Here is a 24,489-nt window from a genome sequence, read left to right as displayed (position 1 = left end):
CCTCCTTATCACACACAGTGGCTAAAATCACTTTCAATGGTGAGCCTTACTGACCTTTCATCGCCTGCACCTCACTTGCAGCATCAACTCCAGCCCACCCTCCAAATTGCCCCCCATTGTCAAAAACACTCTCCCAACTTCTCCCTGGCCTGCCTCCCTCCCTCATGGTCCAGTTGCGGGGGAGTAAACAAGGCCGACTTTGCCAGCACCCTCAAATCACACAAAGGACACAAATATGATACTCTTCGCAGCCTCTTTACTTTCCGTCACTCAGATATGTGGACCCTCTAAAGGTTAACCACGTCTGGATGCAGGAGAGAACTCCCCCACCCATTAGAGAAGTAGGTTTCCCTTGCATGTTTCAAACTGACACACTGCAGCTTCTGCTCCACATTGAATCACGCAGAAGCCAACAGAAAGGCAGAACAGGCTCAAGAGGCTGAATGCCCCTTGAAAGTTCAACACGAGCCACTGTTCCTGTGTAACAGGCTCAAGGGGCTGAATGCCCCTTGAAAGTTCAACACGAGCCACCGTTCCTGTGTAACAGACTCGAGGGGATGAATGGCCTCCTTCTGTTTCAGTTTTTCTCTGATGGTCACATCTACATTAAATGATGGATGTCTGAAGGGAGATGGTGACAGTGTGATTTGTTTAGGTAACTGAGACCTAGTTTAGGGGCAAGGGTTCAAATCCATCTCAGCTGCTGGTGGAACTTCTGACTAAGTCTCAAGGTATATGTTCCTCATTATGACCATGAAATTGTCTAGGATTGTTGCCAAAACCCATCTGGGTTCACGTCCTGTCCTTCAGGGAAGGAAATTTGTTGTCCTCATATGGTCTGGCCTAAATGTGACTCCAGACTCACTGCAATGTGCCTGACTCTTGCCTGCCTGGTGAAATAGTGCCAAATGTGCCACTCAGTTCAAGGGCAATGAGGGATGGAGAACAGATCCCTGGCTTTGTAAGTGATGACCACATCTCCTATCAGAGAAATAAATCCCACCCCCTCCATCAGGGGTGTTCCCTGATGTACCCGGTCAATAAAAAGCTAATGGTTTGTGTTGACATTCAGCAGCAGGGTCCAGGATAATGTCGAGGCTGCAGAGAGAACTCGGATATTGCTGGACTGAGCAGTCAGTGTTGTAACCTCCACAGCTCGGACCAAGGCCTGGAAAATGGGATAAGGCCAGCACTGGCATGACGGATCAAATGGCCTGTGCATTGTAAGAATGAGATTTCATGGTTCCAGCTCTTCCTTTTCTAGCTTGGATTGCCTGAGTTTAAATGTTGGGGGCATCGATCTCCCCATTCACAGGCTGTTTATAACATAAAATATATTAACCCCCACAAGAGGGGAAACTCAGGACAAAGGTTTCAATGGGAAACCCTTAGTGAGATATTCAGTACTTCACAATCCCCGGCAGATTGACATGAGCCATTTTGCAACACGCAGTGAACCGCACCTACACCACAAATTGCTGCTCATCTCTGCACACTCAGAACGATCCCGTGATCACTGCTCACTGTGATCACTCCAGGAATTTATTGCCCAGTATCAGTGGATTCAGCCACAGGATGGTGGTCAGGGTTGGAGAGGTGTAACGGTGTTATAGCTGGGCCACATTAATAAGGAAAATCCCATGTTCTCCTCTTTGCGATTAGCAAGTTGAGGATTTAACTCAATATTGACCTCTTTTGAGAGCCTCGTGACCCCTAGGCTATAAGCAGCTGTGCAGTTTGCTGAACCACGCTCCAACAGAGTCCCACTGGGTCTTAAACCATTGACTGTTCCATAAAAGTGTTGGCTTTACAGTCCTCACGTGAGGCAATTTAGCTATGATTCAGTGAAGGGATGGGGTCTCACTCCATGGGCAGGGTGTGGCAGGGTCATGACCCATGGGAATGGCAACCAGGAAATGAATCCCTCTCCCTTCCCTATCTGTACCCTCTTGACTGGTCCTGGTACAGACTTTTATTGCATATTAGAGTCTTTTGACTTTATATACAGTTAGAATTTCCTGTTGTGTGACAGGAACATGGAAAGATCACAGGTTAAATCCCAGGTCCATGTGGGTCACAGCCCTGGGTCATTTGTAAGGCCAGATATACAATCAGTCACCCAACAGGGCAGAGAATCTCACTGGATACAGAGACATGGTGCTGTAGATGGATGCCTTGCATTCATCAGAACAAACAGAATTTCAAACGATCACAACAGGAGAGAAAGGGGACTGATTGGTTGTCAAAGTTGATCCTGATTGGCCAAGGTGTTGCCACAGATGCTTGAACACATTCCACATCTAGCCTCTGCTGTTAAATGAGCTACCATAAAGGGTATAACACTTGCTGACAGTCTGAGGTGTGTTAATAGCTGCACTAATAACCAATTTAGGATTTAATCTTCTAATATGGGTTTTTTATGTTGTGAAAATTAAGTACATTGATCCACAGGAACCCATTCTCCGCAAAAGAAAAGGAAACATGTTCAAGACTTGTGCGCTTTTGTCGAATTATCTGGGAGGCTGCGGGAGCCTGGATGTTCCCCATTCAATCTCCACAGCAACACCTCAGCCAGTGAGAATCAATGTGTCAACCAATCAGTGATCTTTCCTGTAACATAAATTGTGATGCTTTGAAATGAGGCATTCTCGTGCTTGTCCTGTATAGTGCGAGACAAAATGTTTCGACAATGTGCCCCAGTTTTCAACAATATTCAATGCCAAATATATTCCCCATTTAAAAGTTACTACACTCCATTATGCTAATTAGTGGCGATTTGCACTGAAGCTGGATCCAATCGTCTGTGAGAAAGCGAGTGGCTGCAAAGTCAGCTCCTTCATAACAAAGTGTGGAGCTGGATGAACACAGCAGGCCGAGCAGCACCTTAGGAGCAGGAAAGCTGACGTTACGGGCCTAGACCCTTCATCATTGGTGGGCCGCCTCCCCCTCTCTCCCTATTTATTCCAAAACCCTCACCCCATCCCCCTGTCTGATGAAGGGTCTCGGCCCAAAACGTCAGCTTTCCGGCTCCTAAGATGCTGCTTGGCCTGCTGTGTTCATCCAGCTCCACACTTTGTTATCTCGGATTCTCCAGCATCTGGAGTTCCCATTATCTCTGATCTCAAGCCAGCTCTCTGTTTGCCTTTCCAGTAAAACATTCCAGGACACGGAATGCATGACACACACATGTATCTGTGTGTGGTGGCAAAATGCTGTTATTGTCTTTAAAAAAAAGTTATTTCTTTTCAAAAACTAAAACTCTACTCAGGGAGTTAAATGTTTACCAGCTCCCGAAACTCTTTAGTTGCTAACTGAAGAGAGGCCGGGGGTCTTTCTGACTGAGAGTGGGTGCCTGATTATATAATCTATATATTAATCAAAAGATAGTGAGGCAAGGGGTTGAGTACAGCACGAGGCTAGCACAAGCAAACTATCCATTCGCCTTTCGCGGGCTCCACTCATAACGTCCCAGGATTCTGTGCAGCTCGGGCGACATGAAGTAAGGCTTCTCAGCTGATCCATCATTGCGCTCCAAATCTTCGCCTGTGTGAGTTAGTGACGTGCCAAAGCAATGGGAAGGGGGAGGAGGCGGGGTGGGGAGGGCAGAGAGATGAGCCCGAGAAACAGAAAACCAGAGAGATATAGAGAGGGGGGGGGGGGGGGGAGAGAGAGAGAGAGAGAAAGGCGGAGAGTCAGAGAGACAGAGGGGAGAGAGATGGAGGGGCAGAAAGAGAGAGAAGCAGAGAGAGAGAGAGGGAGACAGATCGAGAGATACAGAGAGAGAGAGTCAGACAGATAGAGCAAGGGAGGTAGAGATAGACAGATGGACAGAGATAGAGAAAGAGAGTGAGAAAGAGGCAGATAGAGAAATAAAAGAGACAGACAGAGATAGAAAGACGGACAAAGAAGCATAGAGAGAGAGAGAGAAAACAGAGTGCCAAACCAAAATTGATCCAAAGACAGAGATAGAGAGGGGAAGAAAATAATGACAATTGAACGAGGGCAGGGAAAGGAGGATTGGAAAGGTAACAAGTTAGAAGGCTTTTGGAGCTCTTAAATAAATTGATAATTAAACACAAAGCAAGCAGCTTGTAAAGCTCAGGAATTAATGTTTTAATCGCTGCACATTTAAGGAGCTTTGTAAGTAGTAATAGCAAATGCAGCTTCAGCCAAAAAGAATACCAGCGAAACACAAGCAAATCTACTGTAGCCTCAGCTAGTTTCAAACATCAGCTCAAACTGCCAGGAAACGCAGAATAGCATCAGGAACGTTTCTAAACCTCAATACTCAAACTGCATCAATGTCAGCTCCCTCCTGCCATATTGGTTCCTAACAACATCAGCCACACCAATGAAGTTGGCTCTTCCTGAAGCTTTGGCAACATTGGAGTTTCGCTGAACATGCTGGCCTCAGATAAAACTCTACACAATGTCTACAGGAGCAAACTGTTAACCCAACAACTGAAGCACTGATCAAGATAGAGGCAAGGTCAATACTTCAAACCAAAGGCCAATGAGCTCATTGCCATAACAACACAACCCTAAAACATTGTATAACTCAAGAGTAATGTGTCATCTCAAACAGGTGATTGTGGTTAAGGTCAATGTTGTTGTTGAATTGTTTCTGTTACTCTCTGGGTGAGAGGTTGTTGTGGGTACAATGTGGAATTCTCTTCCCCAGACGGTGGTGGAGGCCGAGTGTTGAAACTTATTCATGACTAAGTTAAACAGGGTTTTTTTGTCCCCCAAAGTTGAGGGTGTTGGAGGGTCATGGGGTCAAAAGGAAAGTGGAGCAAACCACAACCATGATCCCTGCTTAAGGCCAGAACAGGCTGGATGGGGCGAACCTCCTCAGACCCACGTTCCTCTGCACTGAGCTCTCCTTCTGAGTTACACTGCTGGTGAAGTACTGCCCATCCCCAGTATGTCTCCCCTACTCTGCTCAAGCTCAAGGACTCAGCTTCTCAACTCCCTTCAGACCCTGACTCTGCAGCTTACCCCTCGGCCTTACCTCTCAGTGCTTCTGTAGCCCCTGGGAGACTGACCCGGCCCACTCCCCAACCCCCCACTCCCACTCCACCCCATGATGAAGTGTCCCCTGCACCTGGCTGGCTCTTGGGCAGATTTGTGCCCAGGACTGATGTTGCTATTGGAATAACTCAGCAAATGGGAGTGAGAACTGCCACGTGTTAACACTACATGCTGTCTCAGAATTGGACGACACTCTGATGTTCACCCCCTCCAGGAGCTCAGGCCCAGAGCAGCAGAGGTCAATTCCACAACAGGGGCATCATTACAGAGGTACAGACATCCTTATCCCCGGAATCTACGCATGGAATATTTCCTGGGAACGTGCTGGAGATTAACCAGGTGGGAGAAATTACACAGTGCCCACTCGCTGTTGACGCTCTCAAACAACAGCATTGAGGCCAAATCTTGAGAGCAGGGATTTGTGCTGAATGGAGACATTGAGCCCCTCACCTTGGCCTCTGTCACTCACTAAACAAACCCGCTGTGTCTCTGAAGAAAACGGTCAGATGTCAGACAACACCAGGTTAAAGTCCAACAGGTTTATTTGAAATCACAAGGATGAAGTTACTTCACCTGATGAAAGCTTGTGATTTCAAATAAGCCTGTTGGGCTATACCCTGGTATCGTGTGATTTCTGATCTTGTCCAGCCCAGCCCAACACTCCACTTCGGAGGAAACTAGCATTCCCAGCGTAGCCCAGGCTGAACATCAACACGTAATGAATTACAAGAAGTTTTGAGAGTTTGGAAAATCTACTCACAGAAACAGAGGAACAATGTATCCACACACATTGCATAAACACTGAAAAAGCCGTGTGCAATTAGATAGGACCCGAATATCACCGTCTGCAAATACAAGAACAGGGTTACATTCACACACCGACAGACCAATCACTGAAGATCACACAAAGGTCAATAATTCTACAGAAATAGCAAACTGGAGAGCATTAGGACTCATTCCAAAAGAGGGGGAACTGAAATTCAGGGAAACAGGATTAAAATGCCTCTGGAAAAATAGTGAGACAATACCTGGAGCGCTCTGCACACGTGTAAAACTAAACTGAGGGGCTAGACAACACGCAAAATGAAGAAACAGCAGCTCAGGTCAAAAAGGTTATTGATTTTGACAGTGCGGCACTCCCTCAGTACTGACCCTCCGACAGTGCGGCACTCCCTCAGTACTGACCCTCTGACAGTGCGGCACTCCCTCAGTACTGACCCTCCGACAGTGCGGCACTCCCTCAGTACTGACCCTCTGACAGTGTGACACTCCCTCAGTACTGACCCTCTGACAGTGTGACACTCCCTCAGTACTGACCCTCTGACAGTGCGACACTCCCTCAGTACTGACTCTCTGACAGTGCGGCACTCCCTCAGTACTGACCCTCCGACAGTGCGGCACTCCCTCAGTACTGACCCTCTGATCGTGCGACACTCCCTTAGTACTGACCCTCTGACAGTGCGACACTCCCTCAGCACTGACCCTCTGACAGTGTGACACTCCCTCAGTACTGACCCTCCGACAGTGCGACACTCCCTCAGTACTGACCCTCTGACAGTGTGACACTCCCTCAGTACTAACCCTCTGACAGTGCGGCACTCCCTCAGTACTGACCCTCTGACAGTGTGGCACTCCCTCAGTACTGACCCTCCGACAGTGCGGCACTCCCTCAGTACTGACTGTCCGACAGTGCGGCACTCCCTCAGTACTGACCCTCTGACAGTGCGGCACTCCCTCAGTACTGACCCTCTGACAATGCGGCACTCCCTCAGTACTGACCCTCCGACAGTGCGGCACTCCCTCAGTACTGACCCTCCGACAGTGTGACACTCCCTCAGTACTGACCCTCCGACAGTGTGGCGCTCCCTCAGTACTGACCCTCTGACAGTGCGGCACTCCCTCAGCACTGACCCTCAGACAGTGCGGCACTCCCTCAGTACTGACCCTCCGACAGTGCGGCACTCCCTCAGTACTGGCCCTCTGACAGTGCGGCACTCCCTCAGTACTGACCCTCCGACAGTGCGGCACTCCCTCAGTACTGACCCTCCGACAGCACGGCGTTGCCTCAGTACTGACCCTCTGACAGTGCGGCACTCCCTCAGCACTGACCCTCCGACAGTGCGGCACTCCCTCAGTACTGACCCTCTGACAGTGTGACACTCCCTCAGCACTAATCCTCCGACAGTGCGGCGCTCCCTCAGTACTGACCCTCCGACAGCGCGGCGTTCCCTCAGTACTGACCCTCTGACAGTGCGGTACTCCCTCAGTACTGCCCCTCTGACAGTGCGGCACTCCCTCAGTACTGACCCTCCGACAGTGCGGCACTCCCTCAGTACTGACCCTCTGACAGTGCGACACTCCCTCAGCACTGACCCTCTGACAGTGCAGCACTCCCTCAGTACTGACCCTCTGACAGTGCGACACTCCCTCAGCACTGACCCTCTGACAGTGCAGCACTCCCTCAGTACTGACCCTCTGACAGTGCGGCACTCCCTCAGTACTGACCCTCTGACAGTGCGGCACTCCCTCAGTACTGACCCTCTGACAGTGCGGCGCTCCCTCAGTACTGACCCTCTGACAGTGCGGCACTCCCTCAGTACTGACCCTCTGACAGTGCGGCACTCCCTCAGTACTGACCCTCTGACAGTGCGGCACTCCCTCAGTACTGACCCTCTGACAGTGCGGCACTCCCTCAGTACTGACCCTCTGACAGTGCGGCACTCCCTCAGTACTGACCCTCTGACAGTGCGGCACTCCCTCAGTACTGACTCTCTGACAGTGTGACACTCCCTCAGTACTGGCCCTCTGACAGTGTGACACTCCATCAGTACTGACCCTCTGACAGTGCGGCACTCCCTCAGTACTGACCCTCTGACAGTGCGGCGCTCCCTCAGTACTGACCCTCTGACAGTGTGGCTCTCCCTCCGTACTGACCCTCTGACAGTGTAGCACCTGTATCTGCTTTCCGGAAGGACCACTCTCTCCATTGCTCCCTTATCCGCTCCACACTCCCCACCAGTCCCACCATTCCCAGCACTTTTCCCTGCAGCCGTAGGAAGTGCTATACATGCCCCCACACCTCACCCCCATCCCAGGCCCCTGAAGACCTTCCAAATCAAGCAGATGTTCACCTGCACATCTGCCAATGTGGTATACTGCATCTGCTGTACCCGGTGTGGCTTCCTCTACATTGGGGAAACCAAGCGGAGGCTTGGGGACTACTTTGCAGAACACCTACGCTTAGTTCGCACTAAACAACTGCATCTCCCAGTCGCGAACCATTTCAACTCTCCCTTCCATTCCTTAGACGACATGTCCATCCTGGGCCTCCTGCAGTGCCACAATGATGCCACCCGAAGGTTGCAGGAACAGCAACTCATATTCCGCTTGGGAACCCTGCAGCCCAATGGTATCAATGTGGGCTTCACCAGCTTCAAAATCTCCCTTGCCCCCACTGCATCCCAAAACCAGCCCAGCTCCTCCCCACCTCTCTAACCTGTTCTTCCTCTCACCTATCCCCTCCTCCCACCTCAAGCTCCACCCCCATCTCCTACCTACCGACCTCATCCTGCCTCCTTGACCTGTCCATCCTCCCTGGTCTGACATATCCCCTCCCTACCTCCGCACCTACACTCACCTTTACTGGCTCCACACCCACCTCTCTGACCTGTCTGTTTCCTCTCCACCTATCTTCTTCTTTAACCATCTTCTACCCGCCTCCCTCTCTCTCCCTATTTATTTCAGAACCCCCTTCCCCTTCCCCATTTCTGATGAAGGGTCCAGGCCCGAAACATCAGCCTTCCTGCTCCTCTGATGCTGCTTGGCCTGCTGTGTTCATCCAGCTCTACACCTTGTTATCTCAGATTCTCCAGCATCTGCAGTTCCTACTATCGCCAAAATGTTAACTCTGATCTTTTTCCTCACAGATGCTGCCATATCTGCTGAGCTTTTCCAGCAACTTCTGTTTTTGTTCGTGATTTACAGATCCACAGTTCTTTCAGTTTTTATTATCTATACTCATTGCATTTGAAGAATGAGGGTGATTTTGTAGAAACTTGTAACATTATGAAGGAAATAGACAAGATAGAAGCAGGGAAGTGTTTCCAATGGTCGGTGAAGCTAGACCCAGGGGCATAGCTTCAAAATAACAGGGAGCAGACTTAGGACAGATTTGAGGAGGACCTCCTTCATCCAAAGGGTTGTGAATCTGTGGGATTCCCCGTCTGGTGAAGCAGTTGAGGCTGCCTCATTGAATGCTTTAAACACAAAGATAGATTTCTGAACAGTAGAGGAATTAAGGGTAATGGTGAGTGGGCAGGTAAGTGCAGACTCAAGGATTCAGATGACCGACTCCTGCTCCTGCTCCTATTTCTTATTTTTTTAAAAAGGGTCACATATTAGGTGAAGACAATGACCTAGTGATATTATTGCTGGATTGTTAATCTAGGAACCCAGATAACGTTCTGCGGACTCAGGTTCAAATGCTACCATGGCAGATGGTGGAATCTGAATTCAGAAAAATATCTAAAATTAGGAATTTAATGATGACCATGAATCCATTGTCAGTTGTTGGAAAAACTCATCTGGTTCACTAAAGTTCTTTAGGGGAGGAAGCTGCCATCCTTACCTGGTCTGGGCCTATATGTGACTCCAGACCCATAGCAATGTGGTTGACTCTTAACTGCCCTCTGGGCAATTATGGATGGGCAATAAATGCTGCCTGGTCAGAGATGCCCTTATTCCGTAAATGAATAAAAAGCAAAAAAAAATTACAACATAGATGAGGAAAATGCTTTTTTTTAAGGTAGTGAATCTGTGGAATTCTTCACCACAGAGGGCTGCGAGGCCGGGTCGTTAAATATATTCAAGGCTGAGGAAGGTTTCTAATCAGGAAGGGAATCAAGGTAATGGGAAATAGTCAGGAAAGCGGAGTTAACACTTACCAGATCAGCCATGATCTCATTGAATGGCCTACCCCGCTCCTTTGTCTAATGGTTTTATGGACTTCACTAGGAGTTTCAATCTGGATTCTGTCCTTCAGGGTGAGGTGTTGAACCACAACAACAGAAATTGCTGGAAAAGCTCCAGTGACCAGACCCTGAAACATTAACTCTGTTTTTTTTTCACACAGGTATTGCCAGACCTGCTGAGCATTTCCAGCAACTTCTGTTGTTGTTCCAGATTTTTTTTGTTTTCATTCACAGGATGAGGGTGTCACTGGCCAGGCAGCATTTATTGCCCTCCCTAGCTGCCCAGAGGGCTGTTAGGAGTCAACCACATTGCTGTGGGACTGGAGTCACATGTAGGTCAGACCAGGTAAGATGGCAGTTTCCTTCCCTAAAGGACATTAGTGAACCAGATGGGTTTTTCCAACAATTGACAATGGTTTCATGGTCAACATTAAACTATTAATTCCAGATATTTATTGAATTCAAATTCCACTATCTGCCTTGACAGGATTTGAACCCCAGTCCCCAGAACATTATCTGGGTCTCTAGATTAACAGTCCAGTGATAATACCAGTAGTCCGTTGCCTCCTCTAATTTACAGCATCCACAGTTCTTTTGTTTTTTATGAGGTTTTTAATCACTTCAGGCAAAACTCTAAACCACAAAAACGATTTGTACATAAATGCTAAATTCTGTTTACTCTGGAATTATCAGAGACCTAGAATTAGGCCATGCACAGCCAAGCATCTGACACGAACAGTCTCAGTGTTGTGAAAGGTAATTCTTGTTCTGTGTGCAGTTCATCGTCGGTTCAGATTTGAGCTCACAGCTCTTGCCATGAACAGCTGAGGGCAGTGTTCTCCACGGCTCGCTCAGTGACTGACAGGAGTTTGCAAGTCAGAATTTCACTCACTGAGCGTGACACTGAGCTCCTCACTCAGTTCTCGTCTGTATATCAGGCCTGTAGAACTGCACACACATCTGGTATTGTAACATAGAAAATAAGAGAAAAGGAGCAGGATTAGGCCATTTGGCCCTTTCAGCCTGCTGCACTATTAAAATGATCATGGCTGATCATCCAACTACGGCCCCTCTTACTGCTTTCTCCCCCATAGCTTTTGATCCCATTACTCTCAAGAACAATACTGAAATCCCTCCTGAAAAGATTCAATAATTTGGCTTCAAACACTTTCTGTGGCAGAGATATTCACAGGGTCCCTACTCTCTGGGTGATCACAACAAGACTGACATAATAGGTCCACAAAAATGACGATATGTAACAAAGAGGCTACAACTATTTTTAAAGACTGAACAGTCTAGTCTCTTTTTTTGCAAAAAAGAGAGATTGTTCAAGGAGGAAGGGTTGGTGTAACACATGGGAGAAAAATGTGACACTACTGCTTAACAATGGGACAATGGATAATCCAGGACACTGCAGACCTGAACAGCTTAACGTCAGTCATTGGTGAAACTAATGGAGGCTGTAATGGGGGATAAGCTAAATATACACTGAGTGAAAAATTAGTTGGGCTTCAGTGAGGCATTTGACAAGGTTCCACATGGTTGTCTGGTTACCAAGTTTAGATCACATGGGATCCAGGAGAGCTAGCCAATTGGAAATAATATTGGCTCGAAGGTAGCAGAACAGAGGGTGATGGTGGAGGGTTGCTTTCCACACTGGAGGTCTGTGACCAGCAGAGTGCCGCAAGGATCGGTGCTGGGTCCACTGCTTTTTCATCATTTATGTCGCTAATGTGGATGTGAATAGAGGAGGTATATTTGGGAAGCTTGCAGATGACACAAAAATTGACGGTGTAGTGGGCAGCGAAGGTGGTTACCTCAGAGTACAACAGGACCTTGATCAGATGGGCCATTTGGCCGAGAATTGGAGTTTAATTTAGATAAATGTGAGGTGCTGCATTTTAGAAATGCAGATCAGGGCAGGACTTATACACTTAATGGTGAGGTCCTGGGGAGTGTTGTCGAACAGGCAGACCTGGGGGTATAAGTGCATAGCTCCTTGAAAGTGGAGTCACAGGTGGATAGGATAGTGGAGAAGGTATTTGGTACGCTTGCCTTTACTGGTCAGTGTGTTGAGTACAGGAATTGGGATATCAAGTTGCAGCCATGCAGGAGATTGGTTAGACCACTTTTGGAACATGATGAGCAATTCTGTCTCCCTGCCATAGGAAGGATGTTGTGAAGCTTGAGATGGTACAGAAAAGTTTATGAAAATGTTGTCAGAGCTGGAGGGTTGAGCAAAAGGGAGAGGCTGAATGAGCTGGGGCCATTTTCCCTGGAGCATCGGAGGCTGCGGGGTACCTTTATAGAGGTTTATAAAATCATGAGGGGCATGAATAGGGTGAATAGTCTTTTATTCCCCAGAGAGGGGTGGTCCAGAACTAGAGAGCATAGGCTTAAGGTGAGAGGGCAAAGATTTAAAAGGGACTTATGGGTAGCTTTTGCAAGCAGAAGGTGGTACGTGTATGCAATGGGCTGCCAGAGGAAGTGGTAGAGGCTGGTACAATTGCAACATTTAAAATGCATCTGAATGGTACATGAATAGGAAGGTGTTACAGGATATGGGCCAATTGCTGGCAAATGGGACTAGGTTGGGTTGGTTTGTCTGGGTGGCATGGTTAAGTTGGCCCAAAGGGTCTGTTTCCATGTTGTATGACTCTATGGCTAGACAGTCAACATGGCTTTGTCAAGGGCAGTTTATATCTGTGAAATTTAAATGAGTTCTTTTACACAGTGAGACAGGCAGGGGATGAGGGTAGTGCTCTCAATGTTGCATATTTGGACTTTCAGAAAGCATTCTGTGCAGTGCCAGAAAATTAGAAATATTTGGGATGATGGGTCCTGGGCCACATGGATTAGAAGTTGGCTAAAGGACAGGAAACTGAGGGTAGGAATAGATGAGCATATTTAAAAGTGGAGATGAGTTGAAAATGGTGCTCTCTGGGGATCGATGTTGGGACCCATCTTTTTTTTATCATATATATATAAACAGTTTGGAGATGGGTGTTGATGGCAAAATCTCCAAATTTTCACAAGATACTAAGCTAAGGGGAACAGTGGATTGTGAGGATGATGCTGAGTGACTTCAGAGGGACATTGACAAGTTGGCCAATGGGCAGCCATCTGGCAGAAAAATTTCCATGTCGAGCAATGCAAGGTAATGCATTTTGGGATGAGAAACATGGAGAGGCAATGTATGCTCAATAGTATAACTTTGAGAGGAGTACAGGAGCAGAGGGACCTCGGGCTTCACATGCATAATTCTCTGAAAAATTCTTTGGCCAGGCAAATTGAAAGAGTTATTAAGAAGGCTCATAGGATCCTTGGGTTTATGAATAGAAGCAGAAGAGTATAAAAGCAAGGAAGTGCTGCCATACCATTACAAATCAGACAGCTTATTTAAGGATGGATATTAAAGCCCTGGAGAGAGTTCAAAGGAGATTTACTAGAATGATGCAAGCAATGAATGATTTTAGATTCAAGGAAAAATCAGAGAGATTGGGTTTATTCTCCTTGGAGCAGAGAAGATTAAGAGGTGAACTTATTGAGGTGTTCAAAATTATGAACGATGTTGGCAGGGTAAAGAAGGATATTCTGTTTCCACGAGTTGGTATGTCAGTAGCTAGGGGTCACAATTTTAGGACTGCCAGCAAGAGAGCTAGGAATGAGATGAGCAGAAACATTTTTTACCCAGAGAGTTGTTAGGATCTGGAACGTGCTGCCTGGGAGAGCAGTGGAGGCAGATTCCATAGCGAATTTCAAAAGAGAGCTCGATGTATTTTTGAAAGTGATGAAGCTAGAAGGCAACGAAGATAGGCTGGAGACTGGGACGAGCTAGGTTGCTCTTTCAGCAGCCAGCACAGACATGATGGGTCAAATGGCCTCCTTCTTTGCTATAACATTCTGTGATTCTATAAAGGGATATGATGAAAGTGTTGAAAATGATAAACAATGGAAGCTGATCTCACCAGTGTGTGGGGAAATAAAACCAAAAGACCATCAATATCAGGCAGTCACCAGGAAATTACATCAGGAATCCAGGAGAAACTGTCATGAGACAAAAATTGGTGAATGCTAATTGACGAGGAGCATAGCCATAGATTGCAGGAGGAAATAGATGGCCGGGTCAGATTGGCTGATCAGTAGCAGCTACATGTGAGATAATGCACTCGGACAGGACAAAGAAGCACAGAACCCTACACAGCAACAGGGATTAGTACTGACCCTGGAGTGCAAGTCCACGGTGCCTTACGCTATCAGCACAGGAAGATAAAACCTTCAGCACTGACCCATCGACAGTGCGGCACTCCCTCAGTACGGACCCTCCGACAGTGCGGCACTCCCTCAGTATGGGCCCTCTGACAGTGCAGCACTTCCTCAGCACTGACCCTCTGACAGTGCGGCACTCCCTCAGTACTGACCGTCAGACAGTGCGGCACTTCCTCAGCACTGACCCTCCGACAGTGCGGCACTCCCTCAGCACTGACCCTCTGACAGTGCGGCGCTCCCTCAGCACTGACCCTCTGACAGTGCGGCACTCCCTCAGTACTGACCCTCTGACAGTGCGGCACTCCCTCAGCACTGACCCTCTGATAGTGCGGCACTCCCTCAGCACTGACCCTCTGACAGTGCGGCGCTCTCTCAGTACTGACCCTCTGACAGTGCAGCACTCCCTCAGCACTGACCCTCTGATAGTGCGGCACTCCCTCAGCACTGACCCTCTGACAGTGCGGCACTCCCTCAGCACTGACCCTCTGACAGTGCGACACTCCCTCAGCACTGACCCTCTGACAGTGCGACACTCCCTCAGCACTGACCCTCTGACAGTGCGACACTCCCTCAGCACTGACCCTCTGACAATGCGGCACTCCCTCAGCACTGACCCTCTGACAGTGCGACACTCCCTCAGTACTGACCCTCTGACAGTGCGACACTCCCTCAGTACTGACCCTCTGACAGTGTGACACTCCCTCAGTACTGACCCTCTGACAGTGCGGCACTCCCTCAGCACTGACCCTCTGACAGTGCGACACTCCCTCAGTACTGACCCTCTGATAGTGCGGCACTCCCTCAGTACTGACCCTCTGACAGTGCGGCACTCCCTCAGTACTGACCCTCTGACAGTGCGGCACTCCCTCAGTACTGACCCTCTGACAGTGCGACACTCCCTCAGCACTGACCCTCTGACAGTGCGGCGCTCCCTCAGTACTGACCCTCTGACAGTGTGACACTCCCTCAGTACTGACCCTCTGACAGTGCGGCACTCCCTCAGTACTGACCCTCTGACAGTGCAGCACTCCCTCAGTACTGACCCTCTGACAGTGCGACACTCCCTCAGTACTGACCCTCTGACAGTGCGACACTCCCTCAGCACTGACCCTCTGACAGTGCGGCACTCCCTCAGTACTGACCCTCTGACAGTGCAGCACTCCCTCAGTACTGACCCTCTGACAGTGCGACACTCCCTCAGCACTGACCCTCTGACAGTGCGACACTCCCTCAGTACTGACCCTCTGACAGTGTGGCACTCCCTCAGTACTGCCCCTCTGACAGTGCGACACTCCCTCAGTACTGACCCTCTGACAGTGCGACACTCCCTCAGTACTGACCCTCTGACAGTGTGACACTCCCTCAGTACTGACCCTCTGACAGTGCGGCACTCCCTCAGCACTGACTCTGTGACAGTGCTGCACTCCCTCAGTACTGACCCTCTGATAGTGCGGCACTCCCTCAGTACTGACCCTCTGACAGTGCGGCACTCCCTCAGTACTGACCCTCTGACAGTGCGGCACTCCCTCAGTACTGACCCTCCGACAGTGTGACACTCCCTCAGCACTGACCCTCTGACAGTGCGACACTCCCTCAGCACTGACCCTCCGACAGTGTGACACTCCCTCAGTACTGACCCTCTGACAGTGCGACACTCCCTCAGTACTGACCCTCTGACAGTGTGGCACTCCCTCAGTACTGACTCTCTGACAGTGTGGCACTCCCTCAGCACTGACCCTCTGACAGTGCGGCGCTCCCTCAGCACTGACCCTCTGACAGTGCGGCACTCCCTCAGCACTGACCCTCTGATAGTGCGGCACTCCCTCAGTACTGACCCTCTGACAGTGTGGCACTCCCTCAGTACTGACCCTCTGACAGTGCGGCACTCCCTCAGCACTGACCCTCCGACAGTGTGGCACTCCCTCAGTACTGACCCTCTGACAGTGCGGCACTCCCTCAGTACTGACCCTCTGACAGTGTGGCACTCCCTCAGTACTGACCCTCTGACAGTGTGGCACTCCCTCAGTACTGACCCTCCGACAGTGCGACACTCCCTCAGCACTGACCCTCTGACAGTGCGGCGCTCCCTCAGCACTGACCCTCTGACAGTGCGGCACTCCCTCAGTACTGACCCTCTGACAGTGCGGCACTCCCTCAGTACTGACCCTCTGACAGTGCGGCACTCCCTCAGCACTGACCCTCTGACAATGTGGCACTCCCTCAGTACTGACCCTCTGATAGTGCGGCACTCCCTCAGCACTGACCCTCTGACAGTGCGGCACTCCCTCAGTACTGACCCTCTGACAGTGCGGCACTCCCTCAGCACTGACCCTCTGATAGTGCGGCACTCCCTCAGCACTGACCCTCTGACAGTGCGGCACTCCCTCAGTACTGACCCTCTGACAGTGCGGCACTCCCTCAGTACTGACCCTCTGACAGTGCGACACTCCCTCAGCACTGACCCTCTGACAGTGCGGCACTCCCTCAGCACTGACCCTCTGATAGTGCGGCACTCCCTCAGCACTGACCCTCTGACAGTGCGGCACTCCCTCAGCACTGACCCTCTGACAGTGCGGCACTCCCTCAGTACTGACCCTCTGACAGTGCGACACTCCCTCAGCACTGACCCTCTGACAGTGCGGCACTCCCTCAGCACTGACCCTCTGACAGTGAAGTACAGATCCTTATCTGCAAATTTTACTGAACAACTCTGTTCAAGCAATCAACCACCATAACAATTAACAGAAAGAATTACGGCATTTTTATTGCACCTTTCACAGAATACGGATCATCCCAAGGCACTTTCCAGCCTTTGGTGTATTTGACATGTCTATCCTGTTTTAATGTAGGAAGCAGAGCAACAAACTGGTGAACAGCACGCTCTCTCACACAGGGAGTTAACATTAGTCTCAGCACACAGGGAGGTGCTGTGTCTGTCTTCTCAGGTAGTGCAACAAGTCTACAAGGCCAACAGTTTGAGGAACAGCAGGAGACTTCTCCTCGAGTCCTGGTGATTTTTCTCTTCTTTATTCTTCAATTTCTCTCTAATCCCCAAAAACAGAAGATCTGGTCATTAGAGATTGTAGGAACTGCAGATGCTGGAGAATCCAAGATAACAAGGTGTAGAGCTGGATGGACACAGCAGGCCAAGCAGCATCTCAGGAGCAGGAAAGCTGATGCTTCGGGCCTAGATCCTTCATCAGATAAAAGGGTCTAGGCTCGAAATGTCAGCTTTCCTGCTCCTCTGATGCTGCTTGGCCTGCTGTGTCCATCCAGCTCTACACCTTGTTATCGTAGATCTGGTCATTATCACACCCTCGTAGATAGGAGTTTGCTCTGAGTCACTGGCTGGTGCCTTTCCCATATTACAACAGTGACAAATGACTCATGCTGTCAAGTGGATGTACTAAGGTGCTATTGAAATGCAACTCTTTCTTGAAGGTGCAGTTTCCACACTTTTCAGTAAATTCACAAAAGAACAAAATGAGTAAATTACTTACTACGAGAGGAACCCAGTAATAGTTTAATGATGGGGCTTCACCAGCGATGATCGATATTCTGTGTGTGAAGAAGAAAAAGGCCAGCACTCCTAGACAGAAAATAAGAACCAAACAAATTCACTGGGTTTCAAATCTGATAGAAACGTAATGCAACAACAGCCACCTGCAATTACTAGCCCCTGTAGCCCCTCTCAACGTGATTCATGTGAGTGTTACCAGACAGCATCTGACTGAGGTACAGTGGAGACGTTGCGACAGATTGACGAAAGCTCAATGTTAGGGGGAGACATTCAGGAGCATTTTAAATGGGGATAAAGGGGTTTTGGGAGGGGTTTCGAGAGCCTGGGGCCTAGGCAGCTAAGGGCAGCGGTGCCAAGGCTGGAGTGATTAAAATCGAGGGGCTGGAATTGGATGAGCACAGAGGTCTTGTGGATTGTGGGGCTGAGAGAGTTTGCATTGTTAATTAGTTTATTAATGATGAAGTGGTCGGAGAGAGTAAATTGTGGGGCTGTGTTTACAGGGTCAGGAGAGACAGTGAGCAGAAGGAGCTGGATTGAAGAGAATCAGAACTAAAACCCCAGAGAGGGGGAGGTGAGGGGGATTGTTTTACACAGCGAGCTGTTGGAATGTGCTGTCTGAAAGGACAGTAGGAGCAGATTCAATCATCACTTTCAAACAGGGAATTGAGGGGATTCTGGGAAAATCAAAGTCTCCAGGGGCAAGAGCAATGGGAATGAAACAGTTTCCCCTTTACACAGCGCACCAGTGGAATGTTTTGGATGAGAGAAGTTTAGCTGCAGAGCAGATTGAATCCAAATACTTACCAACACCTCCAACAATCAGCAACTTGCCCAGTAACAACAGAAAATCCGTCACTTTATCCAACACAGCGACTCTGCCAATGGAAACATAACACCAGATTCATGAGTAAGTGAGGAGGAAGACAGGCTTACTGAAAGGCTCTGTCCACCCAGTCACAGCAGGAAGAAACCCCACGTGTTCCTCCTGTGAGATTTACAAGGTCCTTGGAGGTTAAACAAAGGGGCTTAGATAGCCTGTGCTGAAGTCTGTGTGACAGTTAACCAGGGTGATTTACTTGTTAAAAACTAAAGGAAGGCTCAGACTTTGGGGAGGATGGAAGGCATTTTGACTCAGAGAAATGACAGCAGCTGAATATTAACAGTGGGGACTGAGAGTCTCCAAAGTCCCAAAATAAATGCTGTGAATTTTGGGTTATAAACAGCTGTTTTTTGAACTGTCCACTTAATTATGGGCTATAAAGTAGGCAGAATTAGCATTTCTGCCTGGATACAAGACCCATGCGAGTCACACTGTCATGGGAAAGGGTACAGAGGAAGCCAGTATAAAGATTAAGTTAAATGCCTTCCTGCAGTACCCACAGAGTGCCCATTGTTCTTGGAATCTGCCTGGATCTGGGAGATAGGCATTAGTTATAAATACAAAATTCTCTGGTTCACTGGACAGGAACAGAAGTGGAAGCTAACACTCAGATCAAAAAGAATAAATCCATGCAAAGTCACAATGAGGCTGCAGGAATCCACAAACTTCAACAAGAGGCTGAACCCTGGGTAGGAGAAAATGTCCAGCAATTTCTGCTTCTGTTTGTCTAAAATCACAAGCTGTGTGGTTGGGAAGATAAAACAGCAATGGACCCTCAGAAGTTAACAGTCACTTTGGACTGATTCTGGGTGAATTACATCAAACAGTGTAAATCACACTGAAATATATATGTCTGCGTGGATGAAGAATGAAATGGCAATATTTTCTTAATGTTTCGAGTATTGGTTGAGAAAAACACCCTGCTTTTCTCTTTCTCTCTGCCTTTAAGATACCTGTTGATTAAACTTTCAGTCCTGTTCTAGTCTCCTATCATTGCTCATTGTAAGGTAATAGTTCATAATCTTCCTGTGACACAGCTCAAGATGTTGTGACATTTTAAGGAACCAAAGAAATACAGTAGACATTCAACTTACCTTTGCTATAAATACCCCAGAGTGCAATGGGGAACAGTGTAGTGGGAGCTTTACTCTGTATCTAACTCCGTGCTGTCCGTGCCCTAGAAGTGGTTGATGGGGGGGGGGACAGTGCAGAGGGAGCTTTACTCTGTATCTAACCCTGTACTGTCCCTGTCCTGCAAGTGTTTGATGGGGGACTGAGTAGAGGGAACTTTACTCTGTATCTATCCCTGTGCTGTCCCTGTCCTGGAAATGTTTGATGGGGGACAGTGCAGAGGGAGCTTTACTCTGTCTCTAACCCCGTGCTGTCTCTGCCCTGGGAATGTTTGATGCAGTAAAGTGTAGAGAGTGCCTTACTGTGGAGCTAACCCTGTACTGCTCCTGACAATGAGCCTCTTCCCTTCCATGTCTGACAATGGGAGCAGAATCTGTTAATTCAAAGCAAACCAAAAGCTGATGATGGCCTGGTATAGTCCTGGGATATACCAGCTCTGGGTCCTGGACTCCAGGAAGGACAGACTTTCCTCGAGGGAGACAGATTCACCAGAATGATCCAGGGGAGAAAGGAGTTAAATAATGAGGACCAGTAAGATAGAATTATTTTATTCCTTCCTGGGAAGTGAGTGTCACTACTCAGCCAGCATTTCTTGTCTATCCCGAGCTGCCCTCAACAAGGTGGGGCTGGAGCTGCCTCTTGAACCGCTATAGTCCATGGGCTATACATAGACCCACAAGGCCATTATGGAGGGAATTCCAGGATTTTGACCCAGTGACAGTGAAGGAACGGTGATATATTTCCACATCAGGATGGTGAATGGCTTGGAGAGGAACTTACAGGTGTGCGATTCCCATGAATTTGCTGCCCTTGTCATTTTAGATGGAAGTGGTCGTGGGTTTGGAAGGTGCTGTCTGAGGATCTTTGGTGAATTTCTGCAGTGCATCGTGTAGATAGTACACACTGCTGCGACTGAGCGTCGGTGGTGGAGGGAGTGAGTGCTTGGGGATGTGGTGCCAATCAAGCGGCTGCTTTGTCCTGGATGGTGTCGGGCTTCTTGAGTGTTGTTGGGGCTGCACCCATCCAGACAAGTGGGGAGTTTCCATCACACTCCTGACTTATGCCTTGTAGGTGGTGGGCAGGAGTCAGGAGGTGAGTTACTCACCGCAGTGTTCCTTGACTCTGACCTGCTGTTGTAGTCACTGTGTTTACATGGCTGGTCTAGTTGAGTTCCTGGACAATGGTAACCCCCAGGATGTTGACAGTATAGATTCAGCAATAGCAACATATGAAGAAGTGATGGTCAGACTGTCTCTTATTGGTGATGGTCATTTGCCATTTGTGTGGCACACATGTTACTTGCCACTTGTCAGCCTAGGCCTGGATATTGTCCAGATCTTGTTTCATTCGAACCATGGACTGCTTCAGTATGGGAGGAGTTGTGAATGGTGTTAATGGTGCAGTCATTGGCGAACATCCCCATTTTAATAAGGATTAGGCTTGTATTTTCTTGAGTAAAGTAGTTTAAGAGGTGACTTACTCAAGGTATTTTAAGGAACGATTTAAAAGGGTTGATAGTGCAAATTTATTTCCTGTGATATTTGTGTGGGGAGGGACCCATAACCTCAAAATCAGAGCCAGGTCTTTCTGGGAGTGATGTCGGGACACACTTATCTGCTCAGATGGTAGTGGAAATCTAGAATTGCAGGGCTCAGCCAGGAGAAAATAATTGTTTCTTGAAATCATTGCAAGTCTCACCTCACGACATTCCTCATCAGTAAAAAGAAGGCATCTTTTGCAGATGTGCAGAAGTTTTTACCATATATGGCAATCTGAAAGAGGAAAAGATGTCATACTTTGCATTTATATAGTGTCTGTCACAACCCCAGAGAGTGAACATTCAACACATCGACAGCTGACAGTACAAAGTGATACTAAAATTCCCAAGCAGTGAGAACGGGCAGAGACTCACCATTATATAGGCATTTCTGTTAAGAAATTTGATGAATTTTTCAAGACACCAAAAGCAACATTTCAGACAGCAGAAGAGGAACTTGGCAAATTTGTTCTGCGCACCTGAGGGGAAAGCAACAAGCTCTGATTTAATCCATAATCACACAACACAGGAATGTCCAGACTGCAAAAGGCCTCTCAGCCTTGTGTCAGTTCCTTGAAAGATCTCCAATTAATCCCACATTGTTGCACTTTCCCCAAATCCCGCAGCTGTTTTCATATCAAATATTTATCCAATTCTCTTGTGAAAGTTAGCATTAAATCAGATTTTACAGATAGCACGCTTCAGATCCCAACAACTCACTGTCTAATAACAATCCCCCTCAACTTCCTCCTCTCTGAGGCGTTTCCCGATTCCCCTCACTTTGTCTCTCTCTGCTCACTGAGCCTCCTGACCCTGGAAACACTGCCTCCTGGTTTAGAACAAAGAACAAAGAACAAAGAAACCTACAGCACAGGAACAGGCCCTTCGGCCCTCCAAGCCTGCGCCGATCCAGATCCTCTGTCTAACCTGTCATCTATTTTCTAAGGGTCTGTGTCTATTTGCTCCCTGCCCATCCATGTACCTGTCCAAATACATCTTAAAAGACGCTAACGTGTCTGCGTCTACCACCTCCGCTGGCAACGCGTTCCAGGCACCCACCACCCTCTGCATAAAGAACTTTCCACACATATCTCCCTTAAACTTTCCTCCTCTCACTTTGAACTCATGACCCCGAGTAATTGAGTCCCCCACTCTGGGGGAAAAAGCTTCTTGCCATCCATCCTGTCTATACCCCTCAAAATTTGTAGACCTCAATCAGGTCCCCCCTCAATCTCCGTCTTTTTAATGAAAATAATCCTAATCTACTCAACCTCTCTTCATAGCTAGCGCCCTCCATACCAGGCAACATCCTGGTGAACCTCCTCTGCGCCCCCTCCAAAGCATCCGCATCCTTTTGGTAATGTGGCGACCAGAACTGTACGCAGTATTCTAAATGTTACGCGACAAAAATTCTGCACATCCTCCTGGTGACGATGTACAGTAGTAATTTAAACCAATCACAAGAGAATACAACACGCCCACCCCCAAACTAGGCATGTCACAATGCCACCCACTGGTCAAGGCCATAATTACGATGTGATGCGTTTACATAGGCAAGCTCCATTATAAATGCTGACAAAGGAACTTAGATTAAGATACTAAACCTAAGGACCGAATAAAAGTGAAATCCAGACATCCAGACTGAACTTGACCTGTTAACTCTAAATATTAAACCCATATAAAACTAGCTCAGCCCTGCCTTGAACCACACTCCACCTGCAGAGCCCCTCCACACTCTCTGCAGTACAAGCAGCCCCCATGCTCTCTGCGGTACAGGCGCTCCTCCACACACTCTGCGGTACAGGCATCCCCACACTCTCCGCAGCACAGGCGCCCCTCCACACTCTCTGCAGTACAAGCAGCCCCTACGCTCTCTGCAGCACAGGTGCCCCCATGATCTCTGCGGCACAGGTGCCCCCACGCTCTCTGCACACCCAGGCTTTCTGCGGTAAATGCATACACACGCTCTCTGCGGTACAGGCACACCCACACTCTCTCCAGTAAATGCACACACACACTCTCTGCGGTAAATGCGCATCCATGCTCTCTGCAGTAAATGCACACCCATGCTCTCTGCGGTAAATACACATCAACACTCCCTGCGGTAAACACACACCCACACTCCCTGCGGTAAATACACACCCACGCTCTCTGCGGTAATTACACACCCACACTCCCTGCGGTAAATACACACCCACGCTCTCTGCGGTAATTACACACCCACACTCCCTGCGGTAAATACACACCCACACTCCCTGCGGTAAATACACACCCACACTCCCTGCGGTAAATACACACCCACGCTCTCTGCGGTAAATACACACCCACACTCCCTGCGGTAAATACACACCCACGCTCCCTGCGGTAAATACACATCCACGCTCTCTGCGGTAAATACACACCCACACTCTCTGCGGTAAATACACACCCACACTCTCTGCGGTAAATACAGACCCACACTCTCTGCGGTAAATACACACCCACGCTCACTGCGGTAAATACACACCCACACTCCCTGCGGTAAATACACACCCACACTCTCTGCGGTAAATACACACCCACACTCCCTGCGGTAAATACACACCCACGCTCCCTGCGGTAAATACACACCCACACTCCCTGCGGTAAATACACACCCACACTCTCTGCAGTAAATACACACCCACACTCCCTGCGGTAAATACACACCCACACTCCCTGCGGCAAAGGCACACCCACACTCCCTGCGGCAAAGGCACACCCACACTCCCTGCGGTAAATACACACCCGCGCTCCCTGCGGTAAATACACACCCACACTCCCTGCGGCAAAGGCACACCCACACTCCCTGCGGTAAATACACACCCACACTCCCTGCGGTAAATACACACCCACACTCCCTGCGGCAAAGGCACACCCACACTCCCTGCGGCAAAGGCACACCCACACTCCCTGCGGTAAATACACACCCACACTCCCTGCGGCAAAGGCACAGCGATGATCTTTACTGGATTCCCTGCCTGCCCATTGGCTGATGGTAAAGACACACTGATGCTTCTAGACTTGCAACCCAGAGAGCCAGGTTAATGCTGCGCACCCTGGTAGGTGGTGAAATTTCAATTCAATTAATAAATCTGGAACTGAAAACTATTCTCTACGATGGCAACCATGG

The 24,489-nt window shown here is 48.7% G+C and overlaps 1 protein-coding gene across 5 annotated transcripts in view; it reads right to left on the bottom strand.

Annotated features, from left to right (window-relative positions):
- Positions 1 to 24,489, bottom strand: part of slc44a5b (solute carrier family 44 member 5b) — a 276,251-nt gene that overhangs the window by 4,520 nt on the left and 247,242 nt on the right. For 3 of the 5 annotated variants that reach the window (XM_059648177.1, XM_059648181.1, XM_059648178.1), the window contains 5 exons: positions 21,714 to 21,817; positions 21,500 to 21,573; positions 18,595 to 18,665; positions 17,771 to 17,859; positions 5,792 to 5,876 (listed from right to left, as the gene is read on the bottom strand). In XM_059648177.1, coding sequence (XP_059504160.1) covers positions 5,792 to 5,876; positions 17,771 to 17,859; positions 18,595 to 18,665; positions 21,500 to 21,573; positions 21,714 to 21,817 — 423 coding nt within the window. Of the gene's footprint in view, positions 1 to 3,031; positions 3,544 to 5,791; positions 5,877 to 17,770; positions 17,860 to 18,594; positions 18,666 to 21,499; positions 21,574 to 21,713; positions 21,818 to 24,489 lie in introns of those variants that run through there. The other 2 variants (XM_059648180.1, XM_059648182.1) reach the window with 1 other exon arrangement.

The sequence above is a fragment of the Stegostoma tigrinum genome, chromosome 8, assembly GCF_030684315.1.
Source record: "Stegostoma tigrinum isolate sSteTig4 chromosome 8, sSteTig4.hap1, whole genome shotgun sequence".
In the NCBI taxonomy this organism is placed as follows: domain Eukaryota; kingdom Metazoa; phylum Chordata; class Chondrichthyes; order Orectolobiformes; family Stegostomatidae; genus Stegostoma; species Stegostoma tigrinum.
This window is presented reverse-complemented; position numbering and strand designations above follow the sequence as displayed.